Below are 24,774 nucleotides of genomic sequence, written 5' to 3' on the forward strand. Positions count from 1 at the left end.
GCCCACTCCCACTTTCCCACATAAAAGGCATTAACGGATTTATCATCATTATTATTATTTTAAATTCAAATATTTTGTGGTAAAAATTGAGAACACCGAGTACCAGGAATTTACCATTTTATAGGACAACAGGCACGACTTTTCAACCTACTCTTGTGTATATAAAGAAATATTGTAAGTGAAAGTATTTCTCAATTCTTTTCCCAATATTGGCTCTCGCCAAGTGCTCTAAGCAAACTCTCTCCTTATTTAACCATCAGTATTAGAGCTACAATTGTGTGTTAGTATTCTAATTCTGGAAATGGCGTTATGGTTATTTATTGGTCGTTTGTTTGTTAATAGATCTATTCGGTCTGTTGTACTGAAATTGAAATTTTATCCTTCTCAAAAAAACTATTCTATTAATTATTTTGTTCAACAACAGTATGCTAACTGTACTATAAGAAAGATGACTTTGCAACGTTTGAGGTATGAGTAAATAAAACGTGTTTCTGTTAAGTAAATCGTACCAATACTTTGAAAATGATACGCCTACCTTGAAAGAGGTACTTGACAAGTAACAATCGATATTATTATTATTAATAACTTCTTCGAAGCCAGCAGACTCATCGCCGAAGCTCAATCAGGCAATGTATTATTTATCTTATTGAACTTAAAACTCATTCACATTGCCAACACGTTCCACCCACAGCGCTCCATGACAAAAATTTGTTCACTTTTCTCCATCCAAACTTTACATGCTTGACATCCACTCAACCCCATAAAATGTAATCCGTTGACGTGTGCCTTTTACATCATCTATTTTTTTGATTATCCGCTAAACTTTGCAATTTACATTTCCTCAACATCTCTCCATAACCAACACACCAGAATCCAGATAGTGCCTTAGTTATTGACATCCCCCCCCCCCACACACACTTAGTCAAAATGTGGTAAAACTTGTGCTGAGAGTTTATATAACTGGAAAGACAAATTGAATCTAAACTGATACTGCATTAGTATTATGGACTGACAAATTTTTTATCAATTTTTTAAAATTAATTAATTTATTTATTTTCTAATAATCCATAAATCCTCCTCTAGAGACAAAACATGCATTTTTTTTCAAACCACTTCAGGCCACAATAAATAGGGTAATGGCCATATGCTAAGTGATGAAATTCATTGCCTACCATGTAATGTATATTATTATTATTTCTCAAGACCTCATGGAGTCAAAGACTCATGTGGGAGGTCCTTTTATCACACACATCTCATCATACCGAGTATTGAGAACACAGAGTACCAGGAATTTACCATTTTATAGGACAACAGGCACAACTTTTCAACCTACTCTTTGATTATCCGCTAAACTTTGCAATTTACATTTCCTCAACATCTCTCCATAACCAACACACCAGAATCCAGATAGTGCCTTAGTTATTGACATCCCCCCCCCACACACACACTTAGTCAAAATGTGGTAAAACTTGTGCTGAGAGTTTATATAACTGGAAAGACAAATTGAATCTAAACTTATACTGCATTAGTATTATGGACTGACAAATTTTTTATCAATTTTTTAAAATTAATTAATTTATTTATTTTCTAATAATCCATAAATCCTCCTCTAGAGACAAAACATGCATTTTTTTTCAAACCACTTCAGGCCACAATAAATAGGGTAATGGCCGTACGCTAAGTGATGAAATTCATTGCCTACCATGTAATGTATATTATTATTATTTCTCAAGACCTCATGGAGTCAAAGACTCATGTGGGAGGTCCTTTTATCACGCACATCTCATCATACCTTGTCTTAAACACACTGAAACTCCTTGCAGACACCACACTCTCAGGCAAGGCATTCCAATCATTCACAACTCTGCACGAAAAAAACCTGCCTCTCACTCCCCTACTTAGACCCTCTTTATACAGTTTCCAGGGATGACCTCTGGTTCTCCTCTGATCTCCTACTATTCTCTGTAGAACTTCTCCACCATTTATCTTATAACAACCCCTTACCAACTTGTAGGTCTCTATCATATCTCCCCTCTTCCTTCTCTCCACCAGACTCTGCAAATTACATCTTCTCAATCTTTCCTCATACTCAACATTCCAGAGGTCAGAAATTACTTTAGTCAGTCGCCTTTGGACCCTTTCCAATATCTCTTCATCCTTCTGAAAACCCGGTGACCAAATCTGGGCACAATAGTGCATGTATGGCCTAATCAAAGCCTTATACAATGGAACAAGAATCTCCCTACTTCTACACGTCAGTGTCCTCCGCATCATTCCCAGAAGTCTTTGTGTTGTCTTCACAATTTTGGCGATGTTTCCCCTAAATTTTAGATCCTTACCCATTATCACCCCCAGATCTCTTATTTCCTCTACCTCCAACAATATATTCTTACCAAGCATAAATTCTGCATCCCATCTTTGTTTTCCAAATTTTAAAACCTTACATTTTGCAACATTGAACTCGCATCCCCATCCATCATATATAACAGGCTAATATAGGTTTTTGGAGGATAGTCAGTAATCCCTATGTGCTGACATCTTTATTCACATCTAAAGAATTTAGTTTTTCTACAGCTGGAAAATTCGAATCCCAACATCATGAAAAATGCAAATTATATTATTATTATTATTATACAGGCACCTCCATGGAGTCCGAAGACTTATTGCAGGAGACCCAATCTATCCACACAATTTATCATACTTCTCCTTGAACCCATTAATTGAAAAAGCACTTACAACTGAATCTGGCAACCCATTACACTCATTCACCACTCTCCAAGCAAAAAAATCTAGTCCTCACACCCCTACTCGCCACCCCTTTATTCAACTTCCAGGGATGATCCCTTGTACTGGTCCCTCTAGCCAAATGCTGAAACATTTCCCCTGGATTTTAAAAAGATTTTAAGTTGCTTAAAATCCTTTAAGCAACTTAAAGATTTCTATCATATCCCCTCTTTTTCTTCTATCAAGCAACTTCTTCAATCCACACACCTTCAATCTATCGTCATAGGGCATATTCCACAGGTCACTCACCTCTGAATCCTCTCCACCACTTCTACATCTCCAAGAAACCGAGGGGACTAAACTTGAGCACGGTAATCCAGATGTGGATGTATCAAGGCCTTATATGAAACCTTAATGGTGTAAGCTTAAAGAATCATGAATGTAAACATTTTAAAAATAGTTGTCAAAAAGCATCGCCAGTAATGTACTTACTCTTCATTTTTGCTTCTTCTAATAACTCTTTCATATCTTCTCTTGCTGCATATTTCTCACCTTTCAAACCATTTGTGCCTGCCAAAACAATTAATTCATTCACTTCTTTCTTCTGCAAACTTGAAGTGTTACTAACAAGCTATTGTCACGTTCTCATTAAAGAATCTTAAAGAATCATGAATATAAGCATTTAAAAAATAGTTGTCGAAAAGTATCACCTGTAATGTTCTTATTCTTCATTTTTGCTTCTAATAACTCTTTCATATCTTCTCTTGTTGCACATTTCTCACCTTTCAAACTATTTGTGCCTGCCAAAACAATTAATTCATTCACTTCTTTCTTCTGCAAACTTAAAGCATCACTAACAAGCTATCGTCACTTTCTCATTAAATATACCTCTTTTCATTCAATCCTCATACAATACTATTTCATTTATTCCAGTTTCTTTTCTTCCATTATCTTTTTTAAAATCTTATCATATGAGTTCTGAAAAGAAAAATGTATCTTTCTAACTCAATGCTTGCCTTATCTCAGTATAACATCTAAAACACTGAACCCAGTATTTTTCTCCCATTTATTGTTCCTGCTTTTGGTTTCTTTTTTTTTTTATATAATCTGATAAGTTTCTTTTTCTGTAGTGGTAACAGCCTACATACAGAATTGGCATGTTTTGTAACCTCTTGCATGTAAATTGATATATATTATTATATTATTATTACTACAGCACTCTCCATGGAGTCTGATTATAGAAGCACTTAACAAGCAATATATCTATCATATTGAACTATAGCATATCTATCATATTCACTCCAGTCCACAAACACAGCTGTAATGCATATCCTTTTATATTCCTCCCCATATATTAAACTTTAATATACGTAATTGTCAGCCTGGCTGGCCGAGTGGTTAGTGTATCCTTAAAAGGCTGCGGGTTCAAATTCTGCCGTAGGCATGGATGTTTGTAAAAAATACTAGTGGTGGTCGGCGGTAGATGGCATTGGTGTAGGTGATGAACGTAGTTGAGTGATGGTGATGGAGAATTGTGGTGTATTGGCCCTCCCTCGATGAGTCCTTGGACTCCCTGGAAGTGATAAGTAAAAAAAAAAAAAAATCAGCTAACACCTTTTTATTCCCGTATACAGGAGTAGGTGAGGCCATTTAGCCCTATCTAACTTTTGGAGACTGAGTGGGCAGTTCAATCTCCACTGGTACCAATCAGAGATAGATGGCCCAAGGCTATCACTAATTAAGCGGTACACAGTGAAGAGAGACGGCCAAAATGTGCCGCCATCTCGTGGTCCCTAACCCTAACACAATATATTTAATGTCTGAAAATAATGTGGGTTCTACGGTCGATTTTCTTGAGTTTACGGGACGAAAAACCTGAGTTTCCGGGAGGAAAAACCCGCTTGCCCATGCCAGAGATCGACTAACTCGGGAACTGGTCGAAAAAAGGCTTAGAAAAATTTCCTTTAGTCGCTGACTAGACTCGAAACCAAGTCTTCCTTTGTGCGGCCAAGCGCTGTGGTGTGCAAATGCCACATCCACTGAGCTACACAGGCTTATCAGGTAATAATATATTAAAAACAAAAGCATTAGGTAGGAAAACTTGACATTGTTTGCATTGAAGAATGTGTGAGCAAGGTTAATATAAGGTGGTATGTTTACTTACAAAGAATGGGAGAATAAAGATTAGCAAAACAGTTGTTTGGTCCCAAGATAGCAGGAAAAAGAGGAAGAAGACCAGGGTCTAAGCGGATTGATTCAGTCAGAAGTGACTTAGAAGAATGGAATGTTACATATGACAATATTGGAATGATAACAAATAATAAACTAATTTGGAGGAAAATTGTTGATAGGAAATTAATAATAATGTAAACTTATCATGTAGTGCTGTCATAGTAGCCTGAACACCTCTTGAGGGTTCATATTAGGAAATTGATGATGATGAAATCCCCTCACTGACTTACATATGTCTATCATATCTCTTCTTTTTTACTTATCCACCAAACTCTGCAATTTACATTCCTTCACCTCTTTCCAAAAATAACATTTGTCCTGATATTACCTTAGTCACTCTTCTCTGGATCCCTTCCAGTATTTCCACATCACAGTGAAAACTTGGTGACCAAGTTTTCACTGTGATGTGGAAATTTGAGCACTGTATTGCATATTATGTTTAAAGTGGTCACTAAGTTACTCTATAAAGCACTGGGCTGAGTAGTGCTTTACATAGTGGCACAGTCAATTCCTTATCCCTATTTGTTAGTGTCCTTATCATTGCATAGTGTTTGCAACACTTGCAGTGTGTTTGCTGACTTTCAGACCACTATTAACCTTTACTCCCAGGTCTTGAATGTCATCCACTTCCTGAAACACACCGCCACCAATACAGTACACAATATCTCCATACTTCGAAGTATACAACATGTCTTGCACTTATTAATGTTAAAACTGCAACCACACTCATCTGTTCAAGCTGAAAGTCTATTCAAATCATCCCAAAGGGCATTTATATCAGCAACATCCATTATAACTTTTCTCAATTTGCATCATAAGCAAATAACTGAAGAACCTTAATCAATTCACATGAAATATCATTAACAAATAAGTTAGACAGCAAGTGCCCAAGAACAGAACCTGTAGTGCACCTGGTTACTTTCTTTTTTGATACATTTCATACATGCCTAACTTACTGTTGTTTAAAGATCCAATCTCCCATTCATCAAACCAATCTTCTATTCATCACCATCTTCCCCAGCATGTACACCAACCTGTTATGTGGTAGTTGATAAAATACTTTGACCTGTGCATCACAAACTCATATTGACCACAGAGAATTTGATGACTATCAACCTAATTCTATATTCTGTTCCTAAGCAAATGCACTTTAACCAACTCTATTTTAACTGCAGTTGCAGATTGGTCTATACTTGGAGACCTTTCTATTCAATTCTCTTTTTCTCTTCCTGTCTCTCACCCCCCCCCTCTCCATAGGATCCTTACCACTGCAAATCTCTCATTAACCATCTAGGTTAAAGACATAGCTAACTCTCTTGCACATTACTAACAGTATGTGGTAATATGTCATATATATAAAATAAGGGTTATATTATGAGGTAATGAAGGTTTATTTTCTTGATCATATGAATTAGTGAAATAATATTTGGTTTACAGATCAAGTATTGATAAAATTTCTTAACTCTACCAACTAGTTTTGCCACACTTTAATTGTTGGCATCTTCAGGACACTGACAAATAAGTTTTATAGGCTTAAAACAATCTCGCAATTATGAGTAACTGTAAAACTGACAAGAATAATTACAAATAAATAGCATCGAATGTGAGTGAAACACGTATGGCGTGTACAAGGTTAGCTAGCTGTTGCTAAGGAACTTTCTGTAGTTTGTGTTAAAGTTCATTTCTTGTATTTTTAGAGATCTAATTAGGGTTTTTCATATCTCTGGGAGTATAAAACCTTGATTTCTGTTAAGGTTAACAGTAGAACGAGCGACTGTGGCTGCTTCTTTGAAAATTCTTGAATGGTAGTTTTCCTCTATGTAAGGGGAACAGCTTTTGTTCCACTCAATGACATAGTTGTAGAGAAATGAGACGATAGGCCAGAAATGTCCGGTCTGTTGTTTTTTACGTAGCCAATGTGCTCTTTTTGCCTGGTTTCTAGGCTTCTTGAAGTCTGTCCGATGTAACTTGAGCCACATAAGCATGGAATATTATAAACGCCAGCATATTTATAGAAGGGATGGTTATCTTTTGGAGATTTGGTTTGAATGTTACTCTTATTTTGTGCGGTTTGAGGAGGCTGGCGAGTTTGTTGGAGATGCCATTTACATATGGAATTGCAATAGTTATATATTGAATATCTTCTTGTTCTCTTTGTGGTGGTTCAGAGAAAAGGATTTTTTTTTACTAGTCTTCTTGGATAGCCATTCAAGTACAGATTGTTAGAAATTAATGTTAACTCATCTTGAAGGGTCTCATTGTCTGTCGTGATGTAGGTAGCATCCTGTATTGGTGGGTTTCCTGTAAACTGATAGATTTATGCTGCCATCAATTTGTTTTTTGATTAAGATGTCTAAAAACGGTAGTTGTTTGTCTCTTTCAAGTTCCAGAGTAAATTTAATTGAATGATGGAAGGAGTTGATCTTTTTGAAAAAGTCATATAGGTCATCTTTGTTGTTGTTCCAAATGATGAAGATATCGTCCACATATCTGTACCAAATTTTAGGTTTGGGAATAATTTGGGATAGGATTTTGTTTTCGAGGTCTTCCATAAAGAGGTCGGCACATGAAGGTGAAAGTGGGCTCCCCATCGCCAAGCCTGTTAATTGTTGGTAGATCTTATTTTTCCAAGAAAAATAGTTAGAATTTAGGCAGTGAGCAAACAATGAGGTTTTGTCTTGTGGGAACAAGGTACTTAAGATGTCAATGACCTCCACTACAGGAACGTTTGTAAAGAGAGAGGTAACATCTAGGCTAGCTAGAAGGTCATTAACCGATATGTTGATGTTTTTTAGCTTTTCCACAAAATGTCCTGAGTTCTTGATGTAACTCTCCGAGTTGTGGATGTGTTGTTTTAAGAGTTTCGAGAGATGTTTGGACAATAAGTAGGTTGCAGAGTTGATTGCATCAACGATGGGGTGTAAAGGAATATCATCTTTGTGCACTTTTGGGATGCCATAGAGTTTTGGAGTTAAAGGATGCATGGATTTTAGTTCTTTAATCAGATCTGTTGGCCAGTTTGATAAATTGCATAGTAATTCATTGGTATCATGGTGGTTTTTTAATGTTGGATCTTTCGTTAAAATACGGTAAACAGATAAGTCTGATAATAGATGGTTAACTTTGTCTTCATAGTCCTTTGAGTTCAATATTACAGTACTGTTTCCTTTATCTGTTTTAAGTATTATGATGTCTTTGTTGTTTTTTAATTCAAGAATAGTTCTATGTAGTGAGGAGAAGTTTTGTTTTATGGAATAGGGAAAGTATTATGCAACTTTTTAGTCTTAGATCATTTGCTGTGTGAGGCAGTAATAATGAGATTCCTTTGTCTAGACTACAGATGAAATCCACTTTAGGTATCTTTTGAGGAGCTATTGCATAGCTGAAACATTTCTTGAGAATATTGATTTCAGGTTTCTTTAAGATGTGGTTTGAGAAATTAAGAATAACTTGGTTGTCCGGTAGAGAAGGTTTAGACTTATTGTGGGTTGTATAAAGGTAGTTGAATTTCTTAATCTGGGTCTGTCTGCTTTTATTGAAAACTTTGGCGTAACTGGTGTTAATCATTCTATCTAAGACTTGCCAAATTTCCTCATCTAAAGAGCTGGAGAGATCCATGTACAGTTCATAACATTGTGAGTCAATTTGACTAAGCAAGAATCTTGTGTGATGTAACCTTTCACGAACAAGTAACGTTGATGTCTTGAAATAAATATTTTTAGCTCATCTAGAATTGAAAAGAGGTTTAAGAAGTAAAAACTTAGGAATTATACAGTTATCTCGGTGACGTTTCAAAAAAGTGAGATGATTTAGTAACCTCGCCTTTCTACATTTTAGGATTTCAAAACAGTGTACCTTGATTTTCGTGTCACCATTGATTCTTCATAATGAAGGTTTATTTTCTTGATCATATGAATTAGTGAAATAATATTTGGTTTACAGATCAAGTATTGATAAAATTTATTAACTCTACCAACTAGTTTCGCCACACTTTAACTGTTGGCATCTTCAGGGCACTGACATATAGGTTTAAAACAATCTCACAATTATGAGTAACTTTAAAAGTGACAAGAATAATTACAAATAAAATAGCATCGAACGTGAGTGAAATACGTATCACGTGTACAAGGTTAGCTAGCTGTTGCTAAGGAACTTCCTGTAGTTTGTGTTAAAGTTCATTTCTTGTATTTTTAGAGATCTAATTAGGGTTTTCCATATCTCTCTCACTCAAGTTCGATGCTATTTTATTTGTAATTATTCTTGTCAGTTTTACAGTTACTCATAATTGTGAGATTGTTTTAAGCCTATATGTCAGTGCCCTGAAGATGCCAACAGTTAAAGTGTGGCAAAACTAGTTAGTAAAGTTAATAAATTTTATCAATACTTGATCTGTAAACCAAATATTATTTCACTAATTATTATGAGGTGTTTACCACATCCTCAGAGAGTATAAATTTATTTTATATATGCTGCTATGGATATGTGAAGGTTGACATATTCAAGGACCCTGCTCTGGAGACCAAACAGAACTTTTTCTAACCACTTAAGGCTTCTAATTTATGGAAGTCAGCATGGATTTATAAAGAGGCACTCTTGTTTCACTAATCATGTTTCCCTTTATAACAATGTAACAAGAGTAGTTAATGAGGGTATTCATATTTCTTGATTCTGCAAGGTTTTTTAAAATTTGGGATTCACAGAAGGGATACTTCATACTCGCTTGGTCGAGTTATACTGGAAGAAGTGGGGAAAGCAACTCATCTTGGGGGTGATTGTGGATAGAGATTTAAAATTCTGGGGATATATTTCAAAGGTTGTGAAGACATCTCAGAGAATTTCAGGAATGTTGAGGAGAACATTGACCATGAGAGTTAAAAGTGTGCTGGTCCCATTGCATAAAGCTTTGATCAGACCACATCTGAATTTCATTGCTCAGATCTGGTTACTGAGATTTGAAAGGGATGAAGTAACCTTGGAGAGGGTACAGAGATGGATAACAAAAATGATGTTAGGACTGTACAATGTTGATTATGAGGATAGACTGAGGGCATGTAGACTGCAGAGTTTTTTGGATAGAAGGCAAAGGGGATACGATTGAGCCACAAGCTGGTGAAAGGTTATTATAACAAAGGATAAGAGGCCATTCCTGGAAGTTGCAAAAGGTGGTGGTGACTAAAAGGATAAGAAGTAAGTTTTTTTGCATGGTGAGTGGTAGGTGCATGGAATGCATTGCCTGAGAGGGTGGTAAATGTGCAGACTGTAGATGATTTTTAAGGAATGATATGATAAATTTTAGGTTCACTAGTGTTGACCTCCCACAATAAGTCTTTCTATTCCATTGGGGTCAGGAAAATAATAATAATAAAGAAATCATTGTTTTGTTTAATCCTTTATCCAAGTGAAAGCAAACAAAGTTTGTATGTGAAGTATCTTCATGACTAGGCTACTTGTATATAGAGACTTCACATCAATTGCTTCAGTACCTAAAATGTAAAATAGCCGGCCTGGTTGGACGAGTGGTTAGCAAATCTACTTTCCAGCCAAAAGGCTGCTTATTTGAATCCTGCCTTCATGGATGTTTGTGATTGTTTCTGAAAATACTAGTGATGGTGGGCAGTAGATGGCATTGGTGTAGATGATGTGGTTTGCTGTAATTGGTGGATTGCAAGTGTTAGAGACGGAGAGTTGTAGAGTAGGTGCCCTCACTCAATGAGTCTTTGGACTCTTTGGAGGGGTCATGTAATAATAATAATAATAACGATAGTAAAGCATCCCAAATGAAAGTAGTCTACTTGTTGAAGATACAGGGGTTGGATAAAATAATGCAAAGACTTTTTATACATACATATTTCTTTATTAATATGGTATTCAACCACCTTTTGCCTTCAGTACAGTCTAAATTCTTCTAGGAATGAACTTAAATGAGTTTTGAATAGTTTCTGGTGGAATTTTGTACCATTCTTCCTGTTGCATCTTCAAGTTCTTTTAAAGAGTAAATAATAATATTTGGTTAACCGATCAAGTGTTGATCAATTTTATTAATTAACTGAACCAACTAGTTTTGCCACACTTATCTGTTGGCTTCTTCAGGGCACTTACATATAGGTTAAAACACTCTCACAATTATGCGTAACTGCAAACTGACAAGAATAAAAGCTGACTAGAATAATTACAAATAAAATAGTATCGAACGTGAGTGAAACACGTATCGCGTGTACAAGATCAGCTAGCTGTTGCTGAGGAACCTTCTGTAGTTTGTATTAAAGTTCATTTCTTCCATTTTTAAGGCTCTGATTAGGGTTTTCCATATCTCTGGCAGTATTAGGCCTTGATTTCTGTTAAGGTTCACAGTAGAACGGGCGACTGTGGCTGCTTCTTTGAACATTCTTGAATGGTAATCTTCCTCTAAGTAAGGGGAACAGCTTTTATCCCACTCGATGACATGGTTAGTTGTGGAGAAATGAGATGATAGGCCAGAAATGTCCTGTCTGTTGTTTTTGACATAGCCAATGTGCTCCTTTTGCCTGATTTCGACATAGCCACAGTCGCCCGTTCTATGTGAACCTTAACAGAAATCAAGGCCTAATACTGCCAGAGATATGGAAAACCCTAATCAGAGCCTTAAAAACAGAAGAAATGAACTTTAATACAAACTACAGAAGGTTCCTCAGCAACAGCTAGCTGATCTTGTACATGCGATACGTGTTTCACTCACGTTCGATACTATTTTATTTGTAATTATTCTAGTCAGTTTTTATTCTTGTCAGTTTGCAGTTACGCATAATTGTGAGAGTGTTTTAACCTATATGTAAGTGCCCTGAAGAAGCCAACAGATAAGTGTGGCGAAACTAGTTGGTTCAGTTAATTAATAAAATTGATCAACACTTGATCGGTTAACCAAATATTATTATTTACTAATTTATGATCAAGAAAACAACCTTCTTTTAAAGAGGTTGAGGTAGGAATCTTTTTTTTATTCTAGTCTCTAAAACTGACTAGTTCAATAATGTCCAAATCTGGTGATAATGCTGCCAGGGAAGATGTTGAATTTCACCTTCAGTATCTTTGCATTACTCTTCAAACCACTACTGTACAGTCCAAGTTGTGTGAAAGGGGCATTGTTGTCTTGGAATACTACACAGGAGTTTGGACATAATGTTTGAATCATTGAATGACTTGATTGCCCAAAATGTTCAAATAGTCATTTGCAGTAATTCTGCCATAAATAGTAATAATGAGACCAACAGAATGTCGTGATATTGCTGTCCAGACCATCACAGGACTACCTCCATGCTTTACTGTTGGAACCATGTATTCTGGATTGTAGGCTTCTTGGTTGTTCTTCAAACATAAACTCATCCTGATGTAGGACACAGCAGGATAACACCATCGTTTATGCATCTGATCATTCTTTTCAGTAATCAAGGATTTAGTAATTGCAGTTCTATCGTGAATATTGGATTTATGAAGCTCATGTCAGATAGTTTTTGTGGATAGTTCTGTAAGATGAATATTTAGTTTTACTGTTACCTGTGTGTGTGTGCTGCAGTAGTTCTGTGATTTTTCAAAACAGTCCTTCTCAATGTCTAACAATCTCTTGCCCTAATTTTTTATTTTTGTCCACTGTTTCTCTTTGATGATATTGTCTTCCCATGATCTGTGAATGCCAACATAATCTTAGAAACTGTTGACCTCGATATACCTAATAACGTGGCAGTTTTTGTCACTAATGCTCCAGCTATATGCATACCAACGATTAGTTCTCTTTCAAAGTCAGACAAGTCTTCCATTTTTCAATTTTTTTAACATAAATTATCACTCAGTACAATCTATGATGCACTTGCATGAAAACTACAGCATGTAAACAAAACAAGAACATTCAGTGCTGCTACTACAAGATTTTTCAATGTAACCACACAAGCAAATTCAATTCCTAAATTCTTGGTGTTTCCGTTATTTTGTCCAACCTTTTTACTTAACGTGCAAACTTTGTTTGCTTACATTTGGATTATTATTATTACACCCTCCATGGAGTCGGCAGACTCATCATATAGAATCTTAAAATCCTTAACACTTCTTGAATTAACATCACATTCGGGTAATGCATTCCATTCACTGACAATTCTCCATGTAAAAAATCTGCTCACCCCTCCTCGCCACACTTTTACACAACTTCGAAGGTGAGAGGGGAAGAACCTCTGGTTCTTCCCCTCTCACCTTCTACTTGTTTTATAATCCCCTCTAGATTAAACTGATAAAATCCTCTTGCTAACTTAAATATCTCTATTATATCACCTCTCTTCCTCCTATCTACCAAACTATGCAATCCACATTTCTTCAACTTCTCTCCATAGCCAGCATTCCAAAGTCCTGATATTGTCTTAGTCCCTCATCTCTGGACCTTCTTTAATGTCTCCACACCATATTGAAAACCAGGTAACCAGATCTGAGCACAATAATCCAAGTGTGGTCTGACCAGTGCCTACATTGGCACAACCACTTCCTTATCCTTACATCAGGGGTCTTCAACCTTTCAGACAGTGCGGGCCACATTAAAAATTTCAATGAATCCTGCAGGCCACTAAGCTATACTGCAGTATTTAGAATTGTAAGATGCTTTCCAGATTCGCAAGGAATTTGTTCATTTGATACTTGACATAAAATCCTATAAAAATAAACAAACTCATCTTTAAGAACATAGGAAGGAGTCAGGTTCATGATAAGTCAATACAATCAGTACTTGAAAAAAGATAATTTAATGAAGAAAACATTCGTTTTTTACAATGTCAATGGGAAACATGGCAATGGTTTTCCTTGACCAGCTCAATGTTGGCATCAATGTGAAAATGACGTATGAAAATAATGAAGTATTGAGAACCTTTGAGATCTGGAAGGCACTAGACAGTACACTCAGACAAACTACTGCTTCAGCCATCTACCTGCGACGTTAGTACTAGTGCTTAAGTATCGCTTGGCTAGTAGATGGGTGAAGAAGCATGTCTATTTAATATTTATTTTTATTGGATTTTATGCAAAGTATCAAATGCACAGCGTTCCTTGTGAATCTAGACAGCATCTTACAATTCTAAATACCGCAATATAGCTTAGTGGCCTGCGGCTTCATCGAAATTATTTTTTATTTAATTGCGTTTTAATGTCAAGTAGTTATTTTTTCAAAATAGCCGGCGGGCCACGGCAAAGAGCTCCGCAGGCCACATGTTGAAGACCCCTGCCTTACATGCTTGAGTACTTCTTATCATAGCAGCACTACAATGTGCAGCCTTTGCAACACTAGCAATATGCCCTCTAAACTTCAGTCTACTGTCAATCATCACTCCCAGATCACTAATCTCATCCACTTCCTGCAGTATGGCACGATCGATATAGTGCACAGTCTTATTTCATTCTAAAATGCAACATCTTGCACTTATTGATATTAAAACTACAATCCCACTCTTTTGTCCAAGTAAAAAGCCTATTCAAATCTTACTGAAGGGAATTAACATCAGCAGTGCTACTTATAATTCTTCCTAACTTTGCATCATAAGCAAATAACTGATGCTACATAGTCAGTCCACATATATCGTTTACAATCAAGTTAAACTGCAGGGGCCAAGAACAGAACCCTGGGGCATGCCACTGGTTACCCTCCTTTTTTGTTCCATCATACACAACTTGCTTGTATTGTTCAGAGAGCCAACTTCTATCCATCTAACCAATATACTATCTATTCCCATCCCCTGCAGCTTGTACACCAACTTATCATTTGGTAATCTATCAAATGCTTTTGCAAAGTCTAAGAATATCGCTGTATATGATTCACTAACACACTTGTAACCTTATCATAAAATGCAAGTAAATTACTAAAACAGGACCTTCCCATTACAAATCCAAGAACATAATTTCTTGATAAGTTTAATTTAATTTCTAACCAAATGAAAAAACTTTTTGCGTTTTAATGTCGGAAAACGTTCTTCCAGCATTACAATTACCTATGATCCTGAGTATTTTAATAATACTCTGCATTAATCTTCTGCAGTAATTCAACCTCGGTATTTCTTCTGGATCTTGCTTTCATTGATGGCAGGCTTGCTTCCTGAATAGTAGAGTGGCTTTGCCTCAGTGGTAAGGTTTTGCCTGCTACTAGGCAGAACCAATGCTGAGTTTCCTGCCCTGGACTAATTCAGATTAGATCAGATGAATTTAGTAGTGATCCTTTTAGGTCACTCAGTGAGCTTTAGAGTGATCTTGTAGATCACTCAGAGCACCTCAATAAAGGTTGAAACTAGTCTGGTTGTGTCCCTTTCCATAATGCATAGTAACCTGGTTGCTGTGCGTTATGTATTGCTGGCCTGGTTGGCCAAGTGGTTAACTTACTTGCTCTCCAACCAACAGGCTGGTGTTTCAAATCTTGCCATGGGCAGCATGGATGTTTGTGATTGTCTTTAGGTGGGAAATGAATTTCATAGCCCAGTGTCAGACCACTGCCCTGCTTATTGGAGGCTGAAGTGGCTTGAAAAAGTTCCATGTTTAGTCTTTAGACCAGGGTTTCCAGACCTATGTAAAAATAAATTAAAAATGCAAATATATATATAAAATTGATAAAAAAAAAAAATAATAAAAAAAAAAATCCCTAGCCCACCAGTGGTACAAAATGTAACTATAGGTTTGCAATTATTCTTTCGTAGGTGCAACATAAAAAAAAAAACAACCTGCAGCAAATAACCTTTCATGGGAACAACACGCACACACACAAAACACTTCTGGAAGGAAGTGTGCTTTGCAGTGGCACACTCAGGATTTAATCTTGGAGGGGGCCGATCAGTCAAGATTTAATTTAATGTTGGGGGGGGGGGGAGTTGAGTAGACGATTTGAGAATACGCACTGTGCATTGCATACGAGCTATGGCTGAGCATCTGCACTGATCGCCAATACATAATACCAGTTATCTCCTCTGGCCCTGCTTGGGCAAACGAAGCAGCTCCCGAGCACTACTTCATTCGCCTTGCGTTCACAGCGGCCAGGATTCCCAAGAGCTATAAGGTATTCCTACCTTATGTGACCGCTAATTCATAAGTAGCAGAGAAATAGAAGACATGACACAACATAAACTTAAAAAAAAAAAAAAGAATTTTAATTAGGAAAAGATTTTTCTAGTGTTATTCCTTTTTCTTTTGGAGGGGGACAGGGCCCCTTGGCCCCCCTCCCTGGGTGCACCAATGGTGCTTTGTATTATGTATTACTTTGTATTACTGAGGCAATTCATGTAAAGTCATTAGCCACTTTGTTTGCTTATACTTGGATAAAGAATTAAACAAGAATATAGTTTATTGGTAAGTTTAATTTAATTTCTAGTGATTTTTGAAACACTTTCTACAAGAAAATCTTGTTGGCCAACAATCTTGATATTGAACATTTGTTATTGATAGTTATATCTTCATGCTGCTTCAAGATACAAGAATATGCAAATGAAGTGAAATAGGAACTGGTCAACATTACTCTTGAGCAGAATAAAAATGAATATTATATCAAATGAAACACAACAATGCCACCAGCCCAGATCTCCTTATAAGTATTGATAAGGTTAGTTATTTTTGATTTTTATGGCTGAAAGATATCAAAGGTCATAATGCATCAGGACAGAGGATATATCAGTACATATGGTAAATGGTTAGCAGGACAATCATAAACATCTATGCCCCTGGCAGGATTCAAACCCACAGCCTCTTGACTAGATACACTAACCACTCAACCACCAGGCCAGCACACTGATAAGGAAATCAGTGGTGATGCTAATACTAGTCCAGAATTATTTAACAGCGCAATACTAGCATGTATTCCAGTGGTATGAATGAATAACGATATTAAGCATGCAATCTGGATAACGAAGACATTAATGGAAGCAGCATAAGATGAATTGTAATAATCAGTTGTGTGAGGAGATTACAGAGAACAAGCAGGAAAGTGTTGAGGATAGCAATAGTGCAGTATAAGTAATTAATTAAGCATTGAGACAAATAAAATTCCAGAGAGTTCTGCAATATGAATTCATTGGTAGAGGATCAACCATAGTTCTGAATTTAGTATTCCAGATAGTTCATTCTTCCTGTAATAAAGTGATAGTGACATTACTTAAATTAAGGGGATATTAAATCCCGCATAGTTTTAAAACCGAATAAGAAACTCAAAGATCAGAATCAGAGAGTTTCTTGCCGAATATAGTAAACTATAAAGTATCGGCGACACTAACGTTAGCCAATGCAAGTGATCCTAGTACGTAGTACAATACTGGGCAGCTCGTTGCAAAGGTGGTAAAGTTCTGATCGCTATTCTTAGGTATTTTCCATAATGTAAAAACACATTTCATAGGAAATGTATGCTGTTATTACATTATGGAGGGAGGTCACTACCCAGACCGGTTTCAGCCTTTTTTGAGGCTTCATCAGTGAGTAGCTAGACCTAATGCTAGACCTTAGCACCTTTGCAACGAGCTGCCCGGTATTGTACTACGTACTAGGATCACTTGCATTGGCTAACGCTAGTGTCGCCGATACTTTATAGTTTACTATATTCGGCAAGAAACTCTCTGATTCTGATCTTCTTATTCGGTTTTAAAACTATGCGGGATTTAATATCCCCTTAATTTAAGTAATGTTTTCATTGCCGAAATGAAGCTTATTAGCTCTTTATTCTTAAGTGATAGTGACATTTATTTTGACAAGCTCAACTCAGATGCTGTTGATCTGATATCCCAAATTAATATTAAAGTCACCAGCATATTGTATATTTAGCTTTAGCAAAATGAAATTTATGTTTGAATTTTAATCAGTTGGGTATAGTATTAATGTCCCAGCATATTTTAAGGACCACAAGCTTATTTGAGCTGTCATACAAATTTTAGTATTCAGTTACCTAACTGACATGCTCTATGGAGAGTATCTTCTCTGTGTAGACCAAGCATGGGCGACCTTTCCTAGTTCAGGGGCCAAATTATCATTCTGTCTCCAACTCAAGGGCCAGACCAAATTATTAAATAAAATAAATTATTATTAAATGAATTAAAACAAGTTGCTACTTCATATTTCATTTATTTATAATATAATGCTTTGGTATGAAGCTCTACATAAATTTTAAAATATAACGAACGACATAATTTAATGTGAAGATTGGCCTTGTACTTCAACTATGAGACTATCAATATTGACGTTAATATTACTTAAGGATAATCGCACAGAATTTTCGAGATTTTCGTCCGTTATTCTTGTCCGAATTTTTGATATATTGTATTTCATCCTCGAAAAAAACTGTTCACACATATATGTGCTGCCGAAAAGACAAATGATTTTTCTTGAAAAGGGGCGTAAATTTGTATATTTTTCTTCCACCAAATAAAATTTATAAAAATCTGTCAAAGCAATGTTGTTAATTTGTGATTTTAGTACTAAATCAGCCTGAAGCTCAATAAGTTCCATCTGTAAATTTTCTGGCACATTATTTACATCAGCATCCATCGGACGAGCAAATATAGCGAATGTGGAGTCTTTGTTTTTGAAATCGGCAAACCTTGTATCAAATTGCTCTATTAGTGCCTTCAGTTCATCTCCATAACAATTATAATGGATATTTTTATGAGTTGCTAGAGTAGGAAAATGATAACAATTTTTAGCTCTTATCTGACTTTCCAACAATCTTAGTTTATTACAAAAAGCTTTGACATGTCCATGCAGTTCATGAACCAATTGTCCTTGTTTTTGCAATTTAAGATTCAGTTCGTTTAGGTGACACATACAAGGAATGCTAAATCACACACCCACTCATCATCTTTTACTTGGTTAATTGTGTTTCCTTTTATGTTCATAAAATCTGCAATATCTTGTCTCAGATCATAAAATTATTTTAACATTTAATAAATTTATTTTAATCCTTTATCCAAGTGTGTACAAACAAAGTTTGTGCCTGAAAGTATCTTCAGGAATGGGGTAAAGTGGTACAGCATTGGGCAACTCCTTGCAAAGATGGAACAAGCTACCAACACTCCTATCTCAGTATCTCCCATAATGCAAAACACATCTCCTTGCAGATATGTATAATGTTATGCATTAAGGGAAGGGCCACTACCCAGACTAGTTTCGACCTTTATTGAGGTCTCTTCAGTGGGAGCCAGGCCCAAGTGGAGATACCAGGCAGAAGCATTAGCAAGGTCATCTCCTCCTATAGGAGTTGCCAAACGGTGTGCCACCTTTTTATTAAATTACTCTGGATTTAGAGAAAGATGTTGAAAGTTTATTTTTCACTTGGTCAGACTATAATTTTGGAATATAAGTTTGGCAGCTCCTATAGGAGAAGATGACCTTGCTAATGCTTCTGCCTGATATCTCCACTTGGGCCTGGCTCCCACTGAAGAGACCTCAATAAAGGTCGAAACTAGTCTGGGGTAGTGGCCCTTCCCTTAATGCATAATATTATACATATCTGCAAGGAGATGTGTTTTGCATTATGGGAGATACTGAGATAGGAGTGTTGGTTGCTTGCTCCACCTTTGCAAGGAGTTGCCCGGTGTTGTACCACTTTACCCCAGTCCCGAAGATACTTTCAGGTGCAAACTTTGTTTGCACGCACTTGGATAAAGGATTAAACTAAATTTATTATAGTCTGACCAAGTGAAAAATAAACTTTCAACATTTTAACATTTTACCTTTACTCAACCACCTCACTTCACAATAATAAGACACATCTTCATAATCCGAAAATAGGTCTGCCAAATACTCCTTAAATTGGCGGTGATTAAGTGCATGTGACTTAATAAAGTTAATACTGGCTACACAACTTCCATAACATTTGTGAATTTAATAGATTTTGCATCCAGATTTTGTTGATGGATAATACAGATCCATCCGGAAAATTTGTTCAATTTTCCGGATGGATCTGTAGTTCTATTGCTCTTTCATGAACTATTCCAATAAATCCCTTCAGTGCACCAATCATTGCAGGGGCTCCATCAGTGCATATGCCAGATAGTGAACTCCATTTAAGCCCAGATCTCTCGAAGACTGTCACCGGTAGTTGTTCCTTTTAACGACCGAAGCGCCAATAATTCTTCTGTGATGTTGAAATCGCATCAATTCCTCGAATAAATATTGCTAGTTGTGCTGTATCTGAGGCATCGGTGCTGTCATCCAAAGCAATTGAAAATGCTTCCAATCTAGCAGTCTTCTCTTTTAAACTTTTTTTGATATCATCAGCCATAATTTATATCTGTCAGACAACAGTACGTCTCGGCAAATGAATATTCTCGAAATCTTTTTTCTTTTCAGGACATATTATACTTGCAACATTCAGCAGACATTCTTTGATAAATTCTCCTTCACCAAATGACTTAGAATGCTTAGCGATTTTTTCGCTTACCACAAAGCTGGCTTTGACAATGCTGTGGTGCTGCGTTCTTTGCTTGTTGAGCATTTGCTGCTGGGTATCCAAGTTCTTCAACTTCTGTATTTCATCTTTTCGTAGTTGTCCATCAATTTTTGGGTGATCCGCATGTCTCGAAGTAAAGTGTCGCTTCAAGTTGTATTCTTTGTTGATGGATACAGATTCGTTGCACAGCAAACATACAGGCAAACCTTTATTCAGAATAAAATAATAAACCTCCGTCCAGTTGTCTTGAAATTGACGATTCTCTGCATCTACTTTTCTTTTTTTTTTTGCAATAACCCCTGACTTTGTCTCAAATTTATAAGCGATATTCAGAACTGTCAAACAAAACTGTCTTCTACACCGCAGGCACTGAACAGAAGATAACATCAATGCAGGCACTGAACAAAGCACAATGCCAACGCAAGTACTGAACTGACACGTTGTAACATGTTCACACATGCCGCTAGTCAAAGTGAGAACGAGACCTTGGTTGGAGAAAACATAGTGTGTTTTGTGCAAGTCATGTGAGTTAGTAGAACACACCATGTTTTCTCCTGCAATGAATCATACAAACTTTGCTGAAACAGATTAGGGCCGGATCCGGCCTGTGGGCTGGGAGTTGCCCATATGTGGTGTAGACGCTGAATCATATTATTATTATTATGTGACACCTCCAAGGAGTCCAAAGACTTTTATGTGCACTTCACTTCACATGAACCCACAGTCTTCACTACTCAATTCTCCATCTACATATAAATGGCACTATCCACCATCTACCTTCCACCAGTAGTATTTTTGACTGTAAATTGCATGCATTCTTTCACCTGATTTGTCTCTATTTGGGATGAAGAAAATGAGTTTCTGGATGAAAAAATCCTGGTTACCTCGATATGTGACTGGCAACTCACAGTAAAGTGAAAATGCCCATGTAAAGATTCCTCTCATTGTGATGAGAATTGAATGTGGATGTTTTCCATTTGAAGGGTGCAATGTTCTCATAATTCTTTTAACTGGACTATGGAAGCTGCTGTTCATAACAGTGCTTTGCATTGTAAACAACACCAGAATAATTAAATAATTCAGTCTTCAATGCTAAATTTAACTTACTAATATTTTTGTTGGATTTCCAACTGTTATTTCTTTCTTATTCAACTTGAACAAGAAAGAAAAAACATTTTTGTGAAGCCTGTGAATAGTTATCATCCAGGAGGTAGGTTCCAAAAGTTTCTGGCTTGACACAAAATTCATGCCAATTTTGAAATGCCATGCATAACAGATAGCACCATCTATTGAGGGTTAGTGTACCAGTTTCAACTCTCTACCTGCATTATTCAGTTGGATGCACTTATTTGACTAACACTTAGCATTCTAAGTGGCTGTAATATTAAAAATTGAGTACCACGCTGTGATAAAGTTTTTCACCAAAGAAAGGCTTTCTCCAAGTGCTATCAAACATCAGTTGGGTGGTGTTTATGGCAAAGCTTCTCCTTCATATTCCACTGTGAAGGAGTGGACTAAGCATTTCACCTAAGAAGAGAGTGAGCATCGAAGATGATCATCATGATGGTCAGCCTGTGGAAGTGATGACTGAGGTAAATGTCTCTCTCTCTCTCTCTTGTTGAGGAGGAACTACTCAATGAGAGATGGCTGAAGCTCAAAGAAATCTCAGCAAGGTTGCAGCTTTCTGTAACAACTGTCTTTTGAATCATTCATGAGAAGCTTCACATGATGCAGGTCAGTGCAAGGTGGGTGCCCCTACTTCTCTCTTCAATTTTGGAGGAGCATTGTGTGACCTGTTCCTGCAAGTTTTTAGAGCTTTGCCAAGGGAATCAGAGAGAAGTGCTGGAATCCATTGTCACTGGGGACAAAAACCATGGTCCTTTATATGATCCTCTTTCCAAAAGGGAATCCATGGAGTGGTGCAAACCAGACAGAGCACTACTGAGAAAAGCCAAGGCCACTCATTTCACCAAGAAAATCATGGTAACAATCTTTTAGGATTGCCAGGGAATTCTCTTGATTTCCTTCAAGGAAAGGTATACCATCATGAATGCAGAATATTTTGCTTCACTCCTGCACAAACTGTGCGACACCCTAAAGGAGAAGAGACGAGGAATGCTGAGTCATGGCGTTCACCTGCCTCACAACAATGCTCCACTCCATATGGCTATTGTTGCAAAGGCTGCAGTGAAGGACTGTTGCTTCCAGGAGATTGAACATCTACCCACCCTACATCCCAAATTTAGCACCCAGTGACTACTACCTCTTCTCAAAACTGAAGAAAGACCTTTGAGGAAGAAAATATGCAGATGACAATGAAACAAAAGATGCAGTTTTAGACCATTTTGCAGACAAAAGTACAGACCATTTTTTAAGGCATAGAAATATTAATTCAAAGATGTGAAAAGTGTGTTGAAGTAAACGGAGATTATGTTGAAAAGTGACACAGTTGTTTTCTTTCTATTACCTCCAAAAGTTAATCAGAACTTATTATTATTATTCGACACCTCCAGGAAGTCCAAAGACTCATCGAGGCAGGGCACCTGCTTTACAACTGTCTCCACCACTCATTCACTAATTATCCACCAACTGACTGCAACTACCTCAACGCCATCTATTGCCAATCACCACCACTAGTTTTCCTACAGACAATCACAAACATCCATGCCTATGGCAGGATTCAAACCCACAGCCTTTTGGCTGGAGAACGGATACACTAACCACTTGGCCAGCCAGGCCGGTATTTGGCATTATGGAACCCCCTCTTATATATCCTAGTTTAACTGAAGTCCAACAACTGTGGAGTACCTTTTAGTACTGTCTTAATCAGAATAGTTGTTTAAGATTACGGTGGTTGACATAATGAACAACATATAAGTTATTAGTTTGCAGATTTTTTTTTTCTTCTGGTATTCTAATTAATACATAATCTGTTATAAATATCCTTTACAGTTTTTGTTTCTGTCTTTCTTTCAGGCATGTCATGTATGCTGGTTTCTTGGGATGGTTAGGATTCAAAGAAAAAGAAAAAGAAGATGCTTTGATTACTATTATCAAGCTGGGAATACTATCCCTTCAGAAAGAAGATTACAAAATGGCTGAACAGCAGCTTCATATAGCTTTGAAGTTAGCACAAGATAGAGCTGATCAACAAGCACAGACTTACATTTATGATTTGCTAGCTAATGCAGCTTTTCAAGCATGTGATTATGCAAAAGCTGAAATGTTGTTTATTGAGGTCACAAAAAGACTAATTGCTTCAGGCACACCAAAACATGATAATGCCATTGTGGAAATTTCTTTAAAGCTAGCGACTATATATGGACATCAGAATCAAAATAGTAAAGCTGAAGAAGGGTTTAAATTTTGCATTTCTACCCAAGAGAATAAATTTAATAATGTTAAGTGGAATGACTTTGCATTGCTTAGTGAAGATGATAGGAACACAGTTGCACTCTGGGCTATGGGTATCGATTGGTATGCTAGGTACCTACTCTCTAGAGGAAAATTTGAACTTGCACAGAATTACTTTGAAAAAGCACTTTCGGTTTCTGAAAAGATACATGGGCCAAGTCACTCACAAACACTTGTTCTTTTAAATGACATTGGTACTGTTGCAGCATTAAGGAAAGAGTTTGCAGTTGCTCTGCAATTTTTTCACTCTGCAATAAAAAGAGGAATTCAAAGTAAAACACCTGATCTTCCAGCTTTTTATTGTAATCTTGGGGCTACGTACCTTCAAAAAGGTGATTTCAATGAGGCACATGATGCTTGTAGCACAGCACTTAAATTAGCTCAAGAAGAAAATAATAAAGATGCAGAAGCTGATGCAAAGGGATGTTTAGAAGAACTGAAAAATATAACAAAAAACTAATCAAGTATATTGTGTATATTTATTTGTGATTTCTATGATCTATTAAATATTACTATCAATAGGCCTCCATAGCTAATACCTTCATTACAGAAAGTTTCACTTAACTGGCAACACATCTATTTTACTGTATTTTAAACTCATTCACTATCTTTGTATTTACACTAGTGACCAAAATTGTGGAAATTTTGGCCACTAGTGAAAAACACCTTTTGGAAAAAGTGCATTTCTGAGGTTTGATGGCTCATAACACCACTTTTTTTTTTTTTTTTGGAGTAATACCATAAAATTATATATCAATGGAAGATTTTAGATAATTTAATCAAGTAATAATTTAATGCAGTAACTTTTATGAAGGATTTTTTATTAGAACAGTTATAAAGAAGAAAAGTGAAACACACAGAAAAAATGAGAGATACAAAAATTCTCACAATGTGAGTTAAAACTTAGTTGGTTAACCTTTAGTTTTAATTATGGCCTTACAACGACTTCCCATGGAGGGAACCAAGTTTCTTAGTTCTGTAGCTGTTAT

General features: G+C 36.5%; 1 protein-coding gene across 3 annotated transcripts; it reads left to right on the forward strand.

Moving 5' to 3' along the window:
* Ttc19 (tetratricopeptide repeat domain 19) lies at positions 1–24,309 on the forward strand. Of its 3 annotated transcripts, none has more exons than XM_090414666.1 (2): positions 1–174; positions 23,348–24,309. In XM_090414666.1, exon 2 carries the CDS (start codon positions 23,355–23,357, stop codon positions 24,243–24,245), a length of 891 nt encoding a protein of 296 aa, XP_090270792.1. In that variant the 5' UTR covers positions 1–174; positions 23,348–23,354; the 3' UTR covers positions 24,246–24,309. The 3 variants fall into 3 exon arrangements, with proteins under 3 accessions (XP_090270792.1, XP_090270793.1, XP_090270791.1); XM_090414667.1 differs by lacking the exon at positions 1–174 and adding an exon at positions 239–280; XM_090414665.1 differs by lacking the exon at positions 1–174 and adding an exon at positions 287–468.
* Positions 24,310–24,774: the final 465 nt, after the last annotated feature.

Source organism: Typopeltis vanoorti, chromosome 25 (genome assembly GCF_054136105.1).
Source record: "Typopeltis vanoorti isolate ZY-2024b chromosome 25, IOZ_Tvanoo_1.0, whole genome shotgun sequence".
Classification (NCBI taxonomy): Eukaryota; Metazoa; Arthropoda; class Arachnida; order Uropygi; family Thelyphonidae; genus Typopeltis; species Typopeltis vanoorti.